Consider the following 17,647-nt stretch of genomic DNA (forward strand, 5'->3'; position numbering starts at 1 on the left):
CTTTGTTACAATATTGCTTCTGCTTTATGTTTCAGGGTTTGGGTTGTTTTTCTTTTTTTTTTGGCCCCAAGGCACAGTGGGATCCTAGCTCCCTGACCAGAGATTGAACCCCACAGCCCCTGCTTCGGAAGGAAGTCTCAACCACAGGACCACCAGGGAAGTCCCTCATCAGGGCCCTTAACACTCTGAAACACTTAGTCTTACACCTACTCAGTCCTTTCTTCTGTTCTCCAAAAGGGTTACTCCTCACATTCCCCTACCTCTGTTAACCTCAATACCTCATTCCTCCTCACAGGGGCTAACCTCTTAACTTCCTATGAGAACCATTCCTGATCTACAGTGGCATCCTACATTATTTAGTTTCAACTCATTTCAGGCAAAGAGGTGTATTTTATGCTCATCAAAGCTACTTTCCCATCTCCTTCCACCTCCTCTGGGGAACTCCTGTTTCTCATATTTTTAACATCTTTAATTTTTCCTCAAAACATAAGCACGCTTAAGCAATTCTAACCCTTAAGAGCAAACCAAAAAGAAACCAGTTTCCTACCAAGGAGTAATTTCAAAGATTTCCACTTAGGGACAAAATTGAGTTCCAGTGATAAGACTCGCCCTTCCATCTGGAGCAACCACAAAACAGGCAAAAGAGATGAAACAATGGTTCTCCAAACACTGGACAGGAGGTAGTAAAGGACAGTGGACCCTAAGAGATGGGAAACAGGAAAGGCCTATAATCATTGCCGTTGCCCCAGATCTTGCCATCACAGACGTTTCCAAAGTGAGAAGCAGAAAGGGAGAACCCAGGCAGACCCCTGAGTGGAGAAGCCAGAGCTGAGAGAATGGGGAGAACAAGGCAGCTAGAATTCACCCAACAGAAGACCAGAGAGAAGGCAGGGGCACAGAGAGCGAACTCCAGAGATCTGCAGGAGGTCCCCCTGGAGTTTTCAGTGGACCAGCACAAGCACAGGAGGAAACTACCAGAAGCTGAAGGAACTCTCACCAAAAAAGATTAAAGGGAACAGTCAGGTAGGGACACAGGGCCAGGAATAACACATGCTCCAGCCAGACTGGAAAACCTCCATGATGCACAGGGCTTCAGGCTGAGTGCTCCGAAGAGTCTTCCCTCAGTATGGGGAAGAATTAACTTAGAATGAGCACCGTTGATTCCTTCTACCGAGCCATCTGAAAAGCAAGACTGAAAAGGATTACACTATTTCCAAGTAACTGCATCCCAGAATGAACATTGATAGTATTTATAAGAATACACAGATATCCAGCACCAACAGGCAAAATTCACAATGTCTGCCCTCCAAACAAAAGGCACCAAAGCATGCAAAGAAGCAGGAAAAAGTGACCCACAATTAAGAGAAAAAAATTGAAACTGATTCAGTCACAGAGCCAATAGGCTAGCTGGGTTTGCTTTCTTTGTTTCCTTGGTGGTTGCACTCACTAAGGTGGACCTCCATCCTAATTTAGGTAGTGACCCACACCAGTCCCCCTCCTCACAGGGGACAAAGATGTTCCCCCTTTCTGCAAAGGAACTCAACTCCTGGATGCTCTTGCCTGGAGGATCTGCCAGGAGCTCCAACTGCACTCAACATTCAGTTTCTGTTCTACTCCTGGTCCACGGAGGTATTTTTCTTGCTTTGAAGCCGGTTGTGCCTTTCTAGTTTCCTATTTTTACACTAACTAATTGCCATGTGCTTGGAGCACAAGGGCAGCTTTAAAACGTGACTTTACCATGCCACCTCAACTGGAAGTCCCCACCCATTATTTCCTGAAACACCTCCCTTGCTTTCAAAAACAGTAATCTTGGTTTTCCTCTCACCTCACTGATGATGGCCTTACTTTCTCTGAATCCCCTGCTCTGCTCACCCATTAAATGTGTGGGCTTTTCTCTCCTTACACATAAAGGTTTAATGTGAGGCTTTATAGATCTGTGACCCTCTGAAATTTTATAAAAATTCTGACTTCTTTTCAATCAGGAAAAAAAATTACTGATAGTATTTAAAGCCAGATTTCATTTTTATAAGGAGAAATTTCATTGCTGGGATGTTTATAACAAACATAATTCTTCAATTATTTAGAATTAACAATGGGATTGTGGCAACTACATTATGAGTAAACTGACATATAAGCTACATTCAAAAACAGAGAATGGTTTTCATAAGTCCATTCAATTAATCAGAAATGTAATTGGATCTCTCTAAGTACTGATAGTGGGGCAGAGCACACAGGAGTAAATTGAGTTGGTTAAGTGAAGGGCAAATAATGGTTTGAGTATGTCTTCCAGTAATTATGGGTGAAGATCAGATTGGGTTCCTGTGTTTTTCAATGTTTTCAATGATTAAATACTTAAGTAGTGTCTGTTACAGACAGGGGGAATACCCAGATGAAGAAGGCACAGTCTCTGTCATCACTGAGTTGACAATTTAGTCTTTTTGTTTTCTTATTAATTTTAATTCTGCTACTCTCCTCTCTAACGGAAGTTGCCTGAATATGGCAATTTAGGAAGAAATAGGGACAGGGTGATGAAACAGGCATGAAGATTCCTTATCTACTTCTGTTTCCAAATATCCTCAAGGAGTTCACCTTTGAAACTTAACAGAGGGCAGCGTTTTCCCCTGAACGCTAACTGGTTTATTATCCTTGCTAATTGGGCAGAGCAGCACAAATAATCCAAAGGACAAAACATTCAGAAAAAGTCTGCACATTGCCCCAAACACCTCCCTTTTCTCTGATCCCTATGGGAGCTCATTTTAGAATTGGAAGTGAGAGGGACTTAGGGCCAGGGAAACAAAGTTTGTATGTAAATAACCCAGGCTCCCTTTTACAGAAGAGTTTAAGGGACTGGTTGACAAAGTGCACAGGATCCCTGCTCTCTGACACCACGAAGTATCTATTACAGGACAACTTCCTCTGGCGCCAGGCAGCATTTAGTTTTCACTTGATGTTCAATAGGGGATGAGGCGCTGAGGGGAAGGGGGTAGAGGGTAGATGGCTGATAACATGAGGGTGACACCGAGCAGGGCTCACAATTGAGAGAAGGGGGTAGGACAAAGATGAGTCCCTAGGAGAGAGAATGAAGACAGCAATGTAATAACTGACCTTACAATGTTCTGCACTTTCCAGGGAAGCTTACACATGGGTTTGCAGCTCCCCTCACCGCCACCTGGTTGGTGGGCTATACACAGAGAAAGAGCTCCAAGGCAGCCAGCAAGTGTCCCAAGGCCACTGAGGTGATAGGCAGAGATCTCCTAATGTCCACAGCAGAGGGACCTCTTTCCAGTACGTGCCACATGGCAGGATGTCATCTTTTCTTAGGTTAACTCCACAGTTAAATCCAAGGCTTGGAGCAATGTTTTGGAAATGTATTGTCACACTTTCAAAGTATTGCCAATAAAAATCAACAGTAAAAGAAAAACTTCTTAGACAGAGACTCAGCTTCTGCCTGAGAATGGAAGCCTGTCCCAAACGGTTTTTAAAAAAAATAAGACTTCTGTCAGACCTATGAATCACAGCCCAGACCAACTTGTCCTTTAGGATCCTCTAAGTAAGTGAAGTCCAGAGAGTCTGCAGACAAACCTCCAGAGGCCAAGCCATCACCATGTGTTTCCTCCTGAGAGCTGGGCTGGCTGCTTAACTCTGCTAATGGAGAATTCAAAGTCGTTTGCAGGAATCTGTTGTTGTTGTTCAGCAGCCAAGTCCTGTCCTACTCTCGGCGACCCCATGGGCTGTAGCCCACCAGACTCCTCTGTCCATGGGATTATCCAGGCAAGAATACTAGAGTGGGTTGCCATTCTCTCCTTGAGGGGACAACTTCTCAACCCAGGGATGGAACCTGCCTCTCCTGTTTGGCAGGCAGATTCTTTACAGCAGAGCCATCAGGAAAGTCCATCTGTAGGAGTCCCGCAGCTTTCTAGTCCTAACCTAGAAAGTTTGTAGAAACCTTGGTTAGCGCCCACACATATCGCTTTTTAAAAATTCTATTTCAAAGTCACCTGCATTTTAGTTATAAAGACAAACTACTGAGGACTTTTTTTTTTTCTTCTGTCCTAAATGGCAGAGAAAATCAGGTCTCTGGGTCTGATCACATTCCCTATCTCCTTTTTCATTCTTAACTCCAGTTTTTCCACCTTCAGACTCCAAAAACCGGACATGCCCAGGCCCAGCCTCTCTAAAGGCTAAGGTCTCAAGGGACTCCACAGAGGCAAAAATCTAGCAGCAAATCTTGGATAAATAACAGGCGGAGGACCGATTGCCTTCGGGACAACAGAAGACTCATCTAGCACGCCCCACAGTTCCCACAGGCACCTGACCACATGGCCCTTAGGGTCCAAGTGAGGAGCGTTCCTTTCCTTCCGGGTCAGGGAGCGTGGGGACACCCTGGATGCGCCCAATCAGCTCCTCAGCCTCGAGGGACAAAGAAACATGGCGACACTATGCTCTCCACGTGACTGTCCCATCCCACCGTGTAACCGTATACCATGCGACCCGTGCTCCACGTGACTTGCACACTGCCAGACCCGGAGCCTCTCACGCGTGGACGTCGTACTTTGTATCCAGGGATGCTCTGAAAAGACCAAGGAACTGGGCATCCGGAGCCCTGGCATCCGCTGTCTGTGGGGTGGCCCAAACTACCTGGGGAACGGACTCCTCCGTGTAACTTTTCCCCGTGAGAAGCGCTGCGGAAATTCAAACCCACCGGAAGCAGTTTCTCCCCGTGTTCTGGGGTTGGACCTATTAGATGGAGTAGGGTACACGTGGAGAGGTGCAGGCGAGATGACAGGAGTTAGTGAGAGCAGACGTGCTCTAATGTGTGCTTCCCGCATTATGGTGCTTTTTCCCACGAGAATGTGCCTTCCGAGTGGGCGGGAGTCGGGCTCACCAACACCTGCCACAGCAAACACTAGACACTCTATGCACAATTGCATCGTTAATCCCCGAATTATCCAACAGAAATATAATGCGAGCCACATCTGTAAATCCCAATGTCTAGTAGCCACATTATAAAAATACAAAGCCATGGAAAAGTATTTTTAATAATATACTTCCTTTAACCCAATATAGCAAAACACTATCATTGTTTGATGTATATTTTTTAAAATATTAGGTATTTTACATCTTTTCTTCACGTTATCTTCAATATCCAGTGTGTATTTTACAATACTGGACATGACTAGCCACATTCCAAGTGCTCAGTTGCCTCATGTGGCTGGTGACATCAATGATATTAGCCAGTGCTGGTCTAGACTCTTGTTTTTCTAGATCGAAGGAACAGGCAATTTGTTCAGCCAATTGGACAACCCAGAACATCAAGAGTATCTGGGGAGACACCACCAGGAAAGTCATATGGGAAATGCATTCCTACAACAACCATTTCTTAAGCACCTACTTTGTACATGCTTTGACTTGGTGTCCAAGAGTATAGACACAGTCCCTACTCTCCCTAAACTCTAAACCATTTGATCTGTACAGCCTCAAACTTCTTCCCCCAGCACTTACTTTGGAGTGATGTGGCATTAAATGGCCTTGGTACCTATTTCGGGGTTGCAAGGGGTGGGTGTGTGGCATTAAATGGCCTTTCCTGTGGTCTGTGACCTCATTCTCTCTTTTTAGAAAACCAGAGTCTGTGAATTTTATATTTCAGCAAATTAAGCACTAAGTGTTACACTTAGTGTGTTACTTTCCCACAATTTCATTTAACCCTTTCAGTAACTGATTTAGGAGTTTTATTTATATTTATTTATTCAGCAGTTTTCAAATAGGGGAAGGGGGGGGCTGGGAGAATTTCTGTGGCTTTATGGGGAGAAAACTTGGGGAAAGAAAGTTTCTAATGTAGCCCCATCAGTTTCTCTCAGTGAAGTCTTTTCTGAGGCCTGGGGGAAACGTCAGTTAATAGGACCATGCACTTGAACCACAGAAGCCTGAAGTTAAAGAGAAGAAACCTCTGGTGCTGCCTGAAACCCAGAACAAGCCCTCGCTTACAAACCCTGGGTCAGTTCTGGACCCTGACACTTACTAGATGTGTGATGTTGGGCATCACACAATTCATAGTAATAAAAATAACTAGCATTTATTGATTTTTTTTCTCATGCATCAGGCTGTGGCCCAGGCCATTACTCACAGACTCCCCCTTCCTCGCAACAAGATAGATATTTCATATTATATATCAGTAATCTGGGCCTCGAAAAAAAAAATTGCCAAAAGTCATACAGTTAATAAGCAGGAGAGCTGGGATTATTAATGTCTTAGCCATTATTAAATGTATTTAATGTTTGTTTGATAATGTAACTTTAACCCACCTCCCACTGCATACTTAAAAAGAACATCTTAAAAGAATTTCAAAATCATCAATATATACACCATAGAAACCTGTATATTTGTGTTACAGATCTCAAAGGTTATTAGCATGGGCAAATAGGAATTGTTTTCAGTGTGCTTGCTTTTAAAATACAAAAGTAAAGGTTTCATTTTTTATTTGCAGTGTATGGGGACTTGCCGAAACAATTAAAACAGCTGGTTTTTCAAAAGAGATATTACATTAGCACTGTTCAGCTTATGAGGTTTTTCTAATCACTGAGAGAGAAGGAAAAGTAAAAAAGCATTTTGAAAGTGTAATATCAGATGTCATTACAAACCTGTTAAAGCAAACTGCAGTTATATACTAACATGCAATGTATATGAAGATACATTTCTTAATCTTCATTAGGAGTCTGCAACTTGAATAAAAAAGAATGAAATAAAAATATAATAGAAAGAAATGGAGGGAAAGGGAAAGTGAAAACAAAATAATGGGAAAATAGAGGAAATGGCTATATTTCTTGAAAGAGATCAGAGGGAGGAAGGGGAAAAGAAGGATGGGAAGGAAGAAAGAAAAGAAAATAGGAAGGAAGGGGAAAGAAAAAAACAGGAAAGAGCTAGTTTTAAAAACAACAACAACAACATGAATCGTTGGGGTCAGGCAGTTCCTTCAAGAAAAAGAAATTGGCCATGACCTGCTTGGCGTTGAGGCTGGGTACAGTTTTTGTAACTGTTTAGAGAAAATCTAGCGGTCTCCCTGCCATTAATCTTTTCCAAAGAAAGACTTTGTTCTGCACCTGTATAAACAATCCCGTTTTTAAAAACCTATATGCCTGCCTCTAATGTATGAGGCTCTGTATTTATACTGATAGCTTCAGGTCATCAATAGGCGGTGCAAAAAGCGGCCTGAGATCTTCCCTTTACATCTTTTTGCTCCCCTTTCCCTGCCACCCTCCCTTCTCTCTCCTTCCCCCAACCGCCCCTCCCTCCCCTCCTTCTCCCGGCACCTAGAGTCAAGTTCAAGTTCAAGCAGCGGTCCAGGAAAGATTTCTAGCTCTGTCAAGTACTCCCTGAGTTTTCCCAGCACCGAGAGAACTGAGAGCGAGCGTTTTACTCAACTGACCTCAGAGGAGACCCTCCCCCAGCTCTCGCTTCCCAGCCCCCGCCACCACCACCCCCTCCCCAAAATGGCAAACTATATCTGGAGAAAACCTCTGCAAACGGGGGCGAGCGGGAGGGGTTTGGCAAAACATCCCCACAGGGAGGCCTGGCCTGAGAGACGAAGGTGGAACGATGATGCCTGAGTGATGAAGTCAGCCCTGGCCAGCCACCTGTTGCGGCACTTCAGGCACCAAGCCCGGCGCATTTGTTCTGCTGGAGGAGTGGGCGGGGCGAGGCTGGCCTGCGGCTTCTGCCCGCACCGTCCCGGTCGACTGCCCGTCTGTCTCCTTAAGCTTCTCTCAGCTTGCCTGTAGGCTTGCAGGGAAAGGACAGGTAAATACCTAATTCGGGAGTGTCGACTCAGTTTCCTCAGTGCAGAATGGCATGGCCAACCCAAACCCACTCACAGAATTTTAATTATTTTGCTGTTGTTTTAGTTTTAATTACTCAAGGGGTGCACCAAACGCCTAATCCAGTGCCTGACACACAGCAGGCACTCAACAGCTGGCCATTGATGTCCACTCCTAAAATGAAGCACACAGCCCCAGACCACGTATTGCCAAGGCTCTCCCAGTTAGGAAACAAGGAGACCGCAGTTATGCTTTGTCTCCTTTGAGGGGCATACTTCTGGGTTCTGTTTTATCGTGGTTTCTTGTTTGTTTTGTTTTACTTTGGATGGTTGTGCTGACTTTGCATGCTGAATCCAGGAGCATGCTCTTCAACACACCATCGAAAATGGTCATCGATTCCCTAGACTGTAACTCAAGGCGCGGGCAGGACCCTCTATCTAACCGCACTCTGGTGTTGAAAACAGAATTAACGCGTGGAACTCCCCAGATAGCAGAAAACAGCACGCAGAGCATCCTGTGCTGTGCGACAGAAATACCGAGGGGCCTGGGATTCTACACACGGATTTGGAGTCCATATTCTGCTTACCAGCCTGTCGATATGGGGTCCTTTACTTAACATCCATCTCTGAGGCTTAGCTTCAAGTTCTGCAAAGTGGAGATAATAACATTTTAAGTCACAGATGTTGGAAAATGAAACGAACCACTGTAGATGAAAGTGCTTTGCAAATCAAACGACGACGTTTAAGGAAAAGAGGGGAGGAAAATGAGAGGTAATTCGCCCATTGTTCAGTGTTGCTTGTTTAGCTTTTACGCTTTTGTCGGGCCGGGCTTGAATAGGCAGTCATACATTATGAGTGATGAACTTGGAAAACACATTTCGGCTGACAAGAGGGGAAGGACTCAGAGGTCGCGATCCTGGTTTCCAAGTGTCCGGCAATCTTCGCCTCCGTTAAGATCAGTAGGGGGTGGAAGTGGGTACCTGGGTACGAACAAGGTCCCCTCCTTCACTCACCCAGGAGCACTCATCTCGCAGTGATGGGTCCCTCGAGCCCAGGGGTCCAGATCCCAGTTCAAGAGACTTCCCCTTCCCCGCCCCCACCGGCAGATTCTCGGCACTCTGAAAAGCGGTCCCCACCCCTTCCACGCCCCCGCCCCACCTCTTGCCCCCCTTTCCCACCCCCTCTTCTTTGCCCGGGGTGGTTTGTTCCGAGGAGTACAGAATAAATAGTCCGGTCAAAACGCGCCGTGCGCGGTAGTGAGTGCCGAGCCTGGGCCCAGGCGCCGACTGCTCGGCCACGCTCTCTCGGATCAGTCTCGGGGCTCCGCGGTTCACGACCCAGATCTCTCGTTGCCTGCGGAGTTCAGCCTGGCCCCCGCCTCCGCGAGGGAGCGGAAGGCAGAGGTCGCGAGACTGGCCTGGGGGAGGAAAGCTGGGCGCGGGGGACGCAACGATGTCCACCGGCTCGGTGAGCGACCCGGAGGAGATGGAGCTGCGGGGTCTGCAGCGAGGGTACCCGGTCCCCGTCTCCAAGAGGCCGTCCCTCCGCGGCGCCGATCGCAGCTACGTGTCGCCCAGCGACAACTCGTCTGCGGAGGAGGATGACCCCGACGGCGAGGAGGAGCGCTGTGCGCTGGGCGCGGCGGGCGGCGCGGGAGGCTGCAAGAGGAAGCGGCCCCGGGTGGCTGGGGGCGGCGGCGGCAAGAAGCCCCTCCCGCCCAAGGGTTCGGCGGCCGAGTGCAAGCAGTCGCAGAGGAACGCGGCCAACGCCCGAGAGCGCGCCCGGATGCGCGTGCTGAGCAAAGCCTTCTCCAGACTCAAGACCAGCCTACCCTGGGTGCCCCCCGACACCAAGCTTTCGAAGCTGGACACGCTCCGGCTGGCTTCCAGTTACATCGCGCACCTGCGGCAGCTGCTGCAGGAGGACCGCTACGAGAACGGCTACGTGCACCCGGTGAACCTGGTAGGCGCCGCGCCGAGGCCCGGGCCGGGGCGGTCGAGTGATGCCCAGCGCGCTTCCCGGCGCCCGGCAGAGTCTGGCCGCTGGGAAGAACCCGAAGTGGGGCGGGGGGAGGTCTGGTAGAGGTGGTGAGGAGGCCAGTTTGGTTTCTCCCAAATTACGGGAGGAGCCAGTCGTTTTCCTGGAAGAGAACCATCCACCCTTCTGTGTTTGCATCAGTCTGATCATTGTACGTGACGCTTTTGCCGATTGATAGTTACTATCACTATGGCTAATATCCTGCTTCCGGGGTAAATCTAGGTTCCACTGGAGTCCGCTGTCCCTTTGCAGATAGAACGAAAAATCTCCCTTCCTAACTTTTTCCAGATAAGAGTCTGACAGGTTTAAATCAACCAGCCCTACTTTCTGAAAGGAGGGAGGGAAGACCGAGACCTTTTTAAAAGCCTTTGGGTTTTTTCAATTCTTAAATAGCAGAGGTTTCCCCAAACGGGATTTGTCTGGAAAGTCCCTCTCCGACCTGCCAACTCTCCCGGCTTGAGAAAGATCATATCCCAGTTCCTTCTTGGAGTGAATGGCTGGTGTGTGTGTGTGTGTGTGTGTGTGTGTGTGTGTGTGTGTGTGTGTGTGTGTGTGTGTGTTTTGGGGGAAGGGGACTAAGCCACAAAATCCCAAATTCATGCAAATTTCGCGGAATCACCGTGAAGACAGCAGGAACGGAAAACTCCCGTCTTACGTGATCAAAATCCAGTAAAATTAACATCTTGGTTTAGAGAGAAGACGCGAAAAATTCCCAGAATACTGATAAAATCGGAGCTACACAAAGCCAGGGATATCCCGGGGTTCCGTTTGGAGAGCGGTTTCGGTTTGAAACGATCGTTTCTCCGGTATCTGATGCTCTTTCTGGTTTTACAGACGTGGCCATTTGTGGTCTCGGGACGACCCGACTCTGACACCAAAGAAGTCTCCGCGGCCAACAGATTATGTGGGACCACCGCTTAGATCGAACTCGCACTCACTTGTGATTATTGGTTGAGCACACGGGTTTGGGGACGAGAGAGAGGTGGGAGACAGTGTGAGACGCCCCGAGAATGGGAAGAACGTTCCATTGGATTCTCCTAGACTCCCCCAGCCCAGGACCATGAACTGGACAGGTGGCGGGCGTTGGCGGGCGGGGGTGGGGTGGGGGTGGGGTGGGGGTGGGCAGTTCCCGGGTGTCGGCTGTGCGCCTGGCATCGCAGGGCGCAGACGGCTCTGTTCCCACGGGTCTGAGAGACGACACTACACGCGGACCCAGATCAAGCCTCGGGCTTTAGCTGTATAGACTACCCCGCGGTGCAGTCAGAGCCCAGCGCGCAGCCGCCTAGGGGTTAGTTTCCAAACTGAGCCAGATCTACCGTGTGATGGCACGACTTTGCACTGCCCAGGCCTCTCACAGTTAGACCATGGTCAGAACGCGCTCTGGACAACCGGCCTCAAAGACCGAAGTCTTCACGCCAGACCCTACATCGGGGTGTGTTTTTAAGTTGCAAAGAGAGAAGCGCGGTACACCTGGGCCAGAATTGTTTCCCACAGGGCTGCCCCCTCTGGGCCGGACGCACGATGCCCTGCCGGTTCGGGGAGAGGTGGAAGAGCGCTCGCAGAGACCCACCCGATCGGGTCTGCCCGGAGCGCTCCCTCCGGTCGCGCTTCCGGGGGCCAGTGACGCCCCTCCGACCCCCGAAGCGAGCATCTCCCCTTAACCAGGCTTAGGTCTGCCCCTTCCCGTTCTAAGGCTTGAGCCTCCCATCCGCCTCTCCCCACCGACCTGGCTCGCGTCTGCTTGGGTACCTCCCTCCGCTCCCTCCTCCCACACCTACTTGCAGGCCTCCTCCCCACCCCCCCACTCCCGACTGCCCCCACCTGGCTTCCCCCTCGGGTGGCACCCGCCTCCGACTCCACCTCCTGGCGTCCCCATTCTTCCTCCCTGCGGGGTGGGGCGCGGAGGCTGTTCCGTACTAGACCCTGAAGCGGCGGAACGTGCAGCCGCCCCAGGCAGCACTACCACAATAATTAGCAAATGTAAATAAATTTATTTTTTTATGAATAATAAAACGCATTGTGAAAACCGAGTGCCCTGGGGCGTCAAAACGTGGTCTTTTTGCCCGAGTTTGGTCTGGGAATTAACTTGGAGCTGCCCTTTGGCTCTCTGTGTGGGAATTGGGTCATTGTTGGAGGCGGAGGAGTTGATCAGGTTTGGATCGCTGCAATTTTAAGTGTAACTCTCCTTCTTTTCTCTGATTCTGATTCCTCTTCCTAAAGCAAGGGTTCTTGGAAGCCAGAGACTAGAGGCTTGTAAGGCCCTTAATAGTCTTTTGAGGTCAGGGCCACGTGGAAAGAAAGGTATACACTCTTCAAAGCAATATAAGTGTACTTCTTTCTTGCGCGCGCGCACACACGCGCGCACACACACACACACACACACACACACACACGAGAATTTCTCCAGCCTAAAAGACACTACAGTGCTAACAATTGCAAGTAGTTCAAGAACCCCCTACAGCCAACACATCCAGAGTAGGGGTGAGTCTTGGGTCTAACTGGCACTGATTTGTATTTCAGGAGAGTTTTGGGGTTTTTTGAATAATGTTTATATAGACTTTTGATCCAGCCACCCGCAATTTTCACAGGAAGTAATAACTGGGGAAACCATCACAGGGTTTTTAAATGCAGGTCTTTTTACAGAGGAGCATTCTCTTTGTAGGACCTTTAAAAGTTTAGAGAAGTGTGGAGGATGAAACTAAACAAATGCCCAATTTGGGGTATGTCCATTATTTTATGAAATCGAAAGGCAGTTCGCTTACCAGAGAGAAGATATATAGCTGGAGTTTAGGAGGTGAGAGGGAAGTGAGGGAGCATGGTTTCCTATGTTGCACTAAATCGAACCCAAACTCTGGAGAACTGGTTTCTGGCAGGATTTTCTTGGGCTTTTGTTCATACCCTGGTGGGGATCCAGCACTCCAGTCTTCAGTGGCAGAAGTTGGCAGGAGCTTTCTGTGGCATCAAGGATCTCTGATTGAAGGAGTACTTGGGAGTAACTGGAAAGTGACAGGAAACCTTATCATAGTGGTTAAAGGCACTTAGTGTGTGTGTTAGTTGCTCAGTTGTGTCTGACTCTTTGTGACCCCAAGGACTGTAGCCTGCCAGGCTCCTCTAACCATGGGATTCTCCAGGCAAGAATACTGAAGTGAGCTGCCATTCCCTTCTCCAGGGAACCTTCCTGACCCAGGAATTGAACCCAGGTCTCCTGCATTGGAAGCAGATTCTTTACCGTCTGAGCCACCAGGGAACCCCACTTAGGCCAGTTTTGGGGACCCAGCTTCTTGGGAGTCGGGTGTCTGCTGGAAGCCAGCTTTTACAAAGCTGCCAGCAAATGAGGTCCTTATAAAGGAAAGGAGGCAGTGTCCTATCTTATAATGTGAACCTGAAAGTCTGCAGAAGCTACCTTGGGGATCCAAGCTCTGCCACACGCCCCACAGACTGGTGACTGTGCAACTCCCCTCAGCCTCACTTTCCCCATCTACCAAATGGGGTAGTAACAGTGGCTGCCTCAGAAGATGGTCATCAGGAATAAAAGTGACAGCAGTATTTAAGCATCCTTTCTAAGGCAGTGAGCCGTGTCCTAAAGGCTTATTGATGACTGAAGGAAACAGAAGGGGAGGCTTTGGCAAAAGGGAACATTTTAAGGGTTGGGGGGGGGCACTTTAAACAGGTGGTACCACTTTGAACAGGTGGGACATTTCAGGAATCCGCTCTTTAAGACTGGGTCCTGTTTTGAGATGCCTGGATTAAAACAGTGAGAGAAAAGTGCCCCCACCAGAGTAGAAACAGAAAAGAAAAAGACTACTTGCAGTGAATATAAGCAGGAAAAAGCAACTGAAAAGCCAAGGAAATATATTAGGGCACATTTTCATAAATAAAATATTTAAAATGTGTGTTACCATGATTATATCCTTTCAGGACACTTCAGGGACAAACCCACAGATTTTCTGCTCCTCCTCTGCCCCCCACCCCCAATAAGGGGGTGCTTTCACTGATTCACATATCCAGAGTGTTTTTCTCTGCAAGCTCATTTTTTATTGCACTGATAACCTAATAATTTATAGAGAAGAGAAGAACTTTCTAGAGAATTTTTTGCTCCATGGTTTCAGTAAGAAGTTCTATGTCAACAATTATGTAGTTAAAAAAAGAAGAGAGGCCAATTTCTAGTAAGTCCAGATGAATCAGTATAAATTGCTCAAACTTCTGGGCAAGAGTTACTGCTGGGAGAGGCCTGAAGTACCTTGAACTGTGCTTTCTTGATCTCCAGTGAATATGGTGATTACTATGTGCTCTAAGGGGTAGAAAGACATCCCAAAGCCTTCCTTCTTTTTTCTCTTCATCAGTTTCTTTTAGGGATTTGAGCTGGATAAACAGGAATTGGGACTGGGGAAATCAGCAAATTAAAAAAAGAGAAGTAAGTTTGTCCTTAGGGTTATTTCGATTTGATTATACTGCTGTGAGAGAAAAGTTGAAGGAAAAAAAAGTTAAGAAATGTAAAAAGTACTGAATAACAAATCAAATGAGTAAACTGAAAAATACTTTTCCGGGGGCTTTTTGAGGGACCAAAGCATTATTATTAGTGAGACTGACTCAGTCAAAGAGAACAAAAATCCCCTTTCACAGGCTTTTCCTAAGATGAATATTCTACATGAAATACTTTCGGCATTGTAATTTTGAAACATTTAGGCGTTTCTCTTGGTTGTGGATGAAGAATTGATTTGGGGCATTTTCTTTTGCACTGAGCTTCAAGTTACAACTTTATTTCAGTCTGATATCTCCTTCAACAGATAGTGGCAATGATCATTATAATTTACAGTGGAGATTTTTTTTAGAGGCACAGCTTTTTTCCCTCTGGCAATAAAAGCTTCATAAGTCAAAAATAAATAAGAAAGACATCTCTCTATAAAAAGAACTAAATGGAACACACCCTATTTTAATAGGTAGTAGGTAAATAGCCTGGCTAATACTTTTGAAAAAAATAACCAAGAAAGTTGTTTTTCTAATGTCTGGAAAGACAAAAACCAGGAAAGTTCATAACTGACTTCTCATTGCCAAGCCTCTAACTTACGGGCACCACCTTTGTACCTGGGCACCTGGCTATTCTCTTTTCATTGGGCACTTCTGTTTATCTACCTGAGGATGATCAGAGTGCTTGCATCTTTGTATTAACTACCCACCATTCAGGCTTCTCAGGTGGCTCAGTGGTAGAGAATCCACCTTCCAGGGCAGGAGACCTGGGTTCTGTCTCTGGGTTAGGCAGATCCCCTAGAGAAGAGAATGGCAACCCACTCCAGTATTCTTGCCTGGGAAATCTCATGGACAGAGGAGCCAGATGGGCTGCAGTCCATGGGGTCAGTAAAGAGTCGGACACAACTTAGTAACTAAACAACAACAACCCACCATTCATCTCCTTTTCTACACTATTTTGTCCTTTTTATTATCTGTTTTTCTCTCTCCCACAATGGTGAAAAATGGTTCATAAAATTTCTTGAAATCCAATGACTATAAGAAGGTCTAGGAAGTAGCCAGAACTTGAAATCTATATATAATGGTGTAAATAAACCTAATTAGCACTAAAGTACCAGTGCCTTGAATTTTCTCAGCCCTTGTGGTTCTTCTATCACCACGATGGGTTACAGATCAACTTTGCATCTTCGCAGCATGCATCCAACTCCCAGAGCTTGCTCAAACTCATGTCCATAGAGTCAGTGATGCCATCCAACCATCTCATCCTCTGCTGTCCCCTTCTCCTCTCACCTTCAATCTTTCCCAACATCAGGATCTTTTCCAGTGACTCAGTTCTTCGCATCAGGTGGCTAAAGTATTGGAGTTTCAGCTTCAACATCAGTCCTTCCAATGAATATTCAGGACTGATTTTCTTTAGGATTCTAAGATGAGAAAAATACATCCTATATCCCCAAAAGTAATAAAAGTGGATTAAATACAATAACTCTATTAAACACCTAGGCAATGTTCCATAAGTGCTAATTAAAAAAAAAAAAACTGAAGCTTTGATTTCCTTCCTTTCCTCTAACAGTAGTTCAGATGTCTTTCACTCTTCTGAAAATTTGTTCTGTCTTTCCCCCCTGCCACTTTTATCACCTTGTAGTTTCATGCCACACCAGTTTTCCTATACTGACCTTTCTTTTTGTTGTCACTAAGGAGAAATTTTCCTTTGGCTTTCCTCTTAAAAAATAAAGATCAGACCACTCACCATCAAAACTTATCCATGGGATTAAAAAAAATTCATTTAGGAGTGCAAGATAGTCCAATGGATTTTGATATAATAGAGTATAAAATTTTCATTGATATGATTCTGTATTGCAGCCAACCTTTCAGAAGCTAGATTTGAGAAGCCTTGGTGTTATATCAAAGAATATCCACAATGACCTAAAATGGCCATTAAAATACTTCTTCCCTTTACAACTACATATCTGTGTAAGGCTGGGTTTTCTTCATATACGTCAATCAAAATAACATATCACAACAAATTGATGTAGAAAGTAGAAATGAGAGTTTGGCTATCTTCTATTGTCAGATATTGAAGAGACTTGCATAAATATAAAACTTTTTGCCACTATGCCCATTCAACTGTTTTGGAAAATATAGTTATTGTAATTGAAAATATGTTATTTACATTCACATGTAATTACTTCCTTATTATTTTTAGATGAATTAACAAATGTTTTCTCTTAGTTTTGACTTTTAATCCAGTAAATATCAATAGATAGAAGCCACATAAACCAAAGCTTTTCAGGGTTAAAAAAATTTTTTTAATGTAAAAAAAGACAGAAGCAAAAAAAAAAGTTTGAGAACCACTGGCCTATATAATTCCTAAGGCTTATCAATTGATAAGATTGATGTTTTCTTGATTTTGTGACTATCTCAGTAGGACAGGAGCCTGTAGATCAAATCTACATTGGATATAGAAGCAAATACTTGATCAGAAAGATTCTCTAGAGAGGTTAAGTGAAAGTGTTAGTTTCTCAGTCATGTCCGACTCTTGGTGTGACTCCCATGGACTATAGCCTGCCAGGCTCCTCTGTCCATGGAACTCTCCAGGCAAGAATACTGAAGTGCATAACCATTCCCTTCTCCAGGGTATCTTCCTAACCCAAGGATCAAACACAGGTCTTTTGCATTGCAGGCAGATTCTTTACCATCTGAGCCATCAAGGAATGGCTTAGGATGAGAGGTTAGGATGCTAGCTTAGATGTGAAGGACTTTCTCCATGCAACACTTTCTCCATACATTCTTCCTGTATCTAGCAGGGAAAGCAGCTGGACTACCATGTGCATGGTTCCATGGAGGCAGAAGGATCTTTCTACCACTTCCTGCTCTTTCTTCCTCATTCCCATCTCTCCTGTCTCCTCCAGGCTCTTAACTTTGTAGCCTCAGAGCTGGCCCCCTTTTTCAGATGAAAGGGAAAGTGATGGCCAAAGTTCAAGACCTCAAAATTCCTTTTTCTTTTGTCCATATATTAATATTCTCTTATGGCTATATTAGAATCACAGCCGTTATATCATACTAATAAAGAAATTTATTTAAGGAAATACGGGCATCGCTTTTAGTGGTCCTCAATAAAGACTTTGTTTTTATCCGTAGGTTTGCCAAGTAGGGAAAGATACATTTATTCATGATAATATCGATTAACTTATACTGCGCACATCACTAAAGCAACTAAATGCCTGGACATGCATAATTAGAGTAGGAAAGAAACAAAAACAAACAACAACAAAAATCCAGAGAATCCTCAAATGCTTTGGTTGTTGGTGTTTAGTTGCTAAGTCGTGTCCAGCT

General features: G+C 46.0%; 1 protein-coding gene and 1 long non-coding RNA gene across 4 annotated transcripts; one reads left to right on the forward strand and one right to left on the reverse strand.

Annotated features, from left to right (window-relative positions):
• LOC102179299 lies at positions 3,833-10,354 on the reverse strand. 3 transcript variants are annotated; one of them, XR_001296495.2, is made up of 4 exons: positions 8,824-8,897; positions 8,398-8,456; positions 7,632-7,776; positions 3,833-3,927 (listed from the first exon to the last, which is right to left on the reverse strand). It is a non-coding gene; the product is annotated as an uncharacterized LOC102179299 (long non-coding RNA). The 3 variants fall into 3 exon arrangements; XR_001919144.1 differs by lacking the exons at positions 3,833-3,927; positions 8,824-8,897 and adding an exon at positions 9,713-10,354 and having other exon boundaries at positions 7,495-7,776; XR_001919143.1 differs by lacking the exon at positions 3,833-3,927 and having other exon boundaries at positions 7,495-7,776.
• Positions 8,901-11,882, forward strand: MSC (musculin). The gene is made up of 2 exons (XM_018058423.1): positions 8,901-9,772; positions 10,682-11,882. Exons 1-2 carry the CDS (start codon positions 9,263-9,265, stop codon positions 10,766-10,768), a joined length of 597 nt encoding a protein of 198 aa, XP_017913912.1. The 5' UTR covers positions 8,901-9,262; the 3' UTR covers positions 10,769-11,882.

The sequence above is a fragment of the Capra hircus genome, chromosome 14 (genome assembly GCF_001704415.2).
Source record: "Capra hircus breed San Clemente chromosome 14, ASM170441v1, whole genome shotgun sequence".
Classification (NCBI taxonomy): domain Eukaryota; kingdom Metazoa; phylum Chordata; class Mammalia; order Artiodactyla; family Bovidae; genus Capra; species Capra hircus.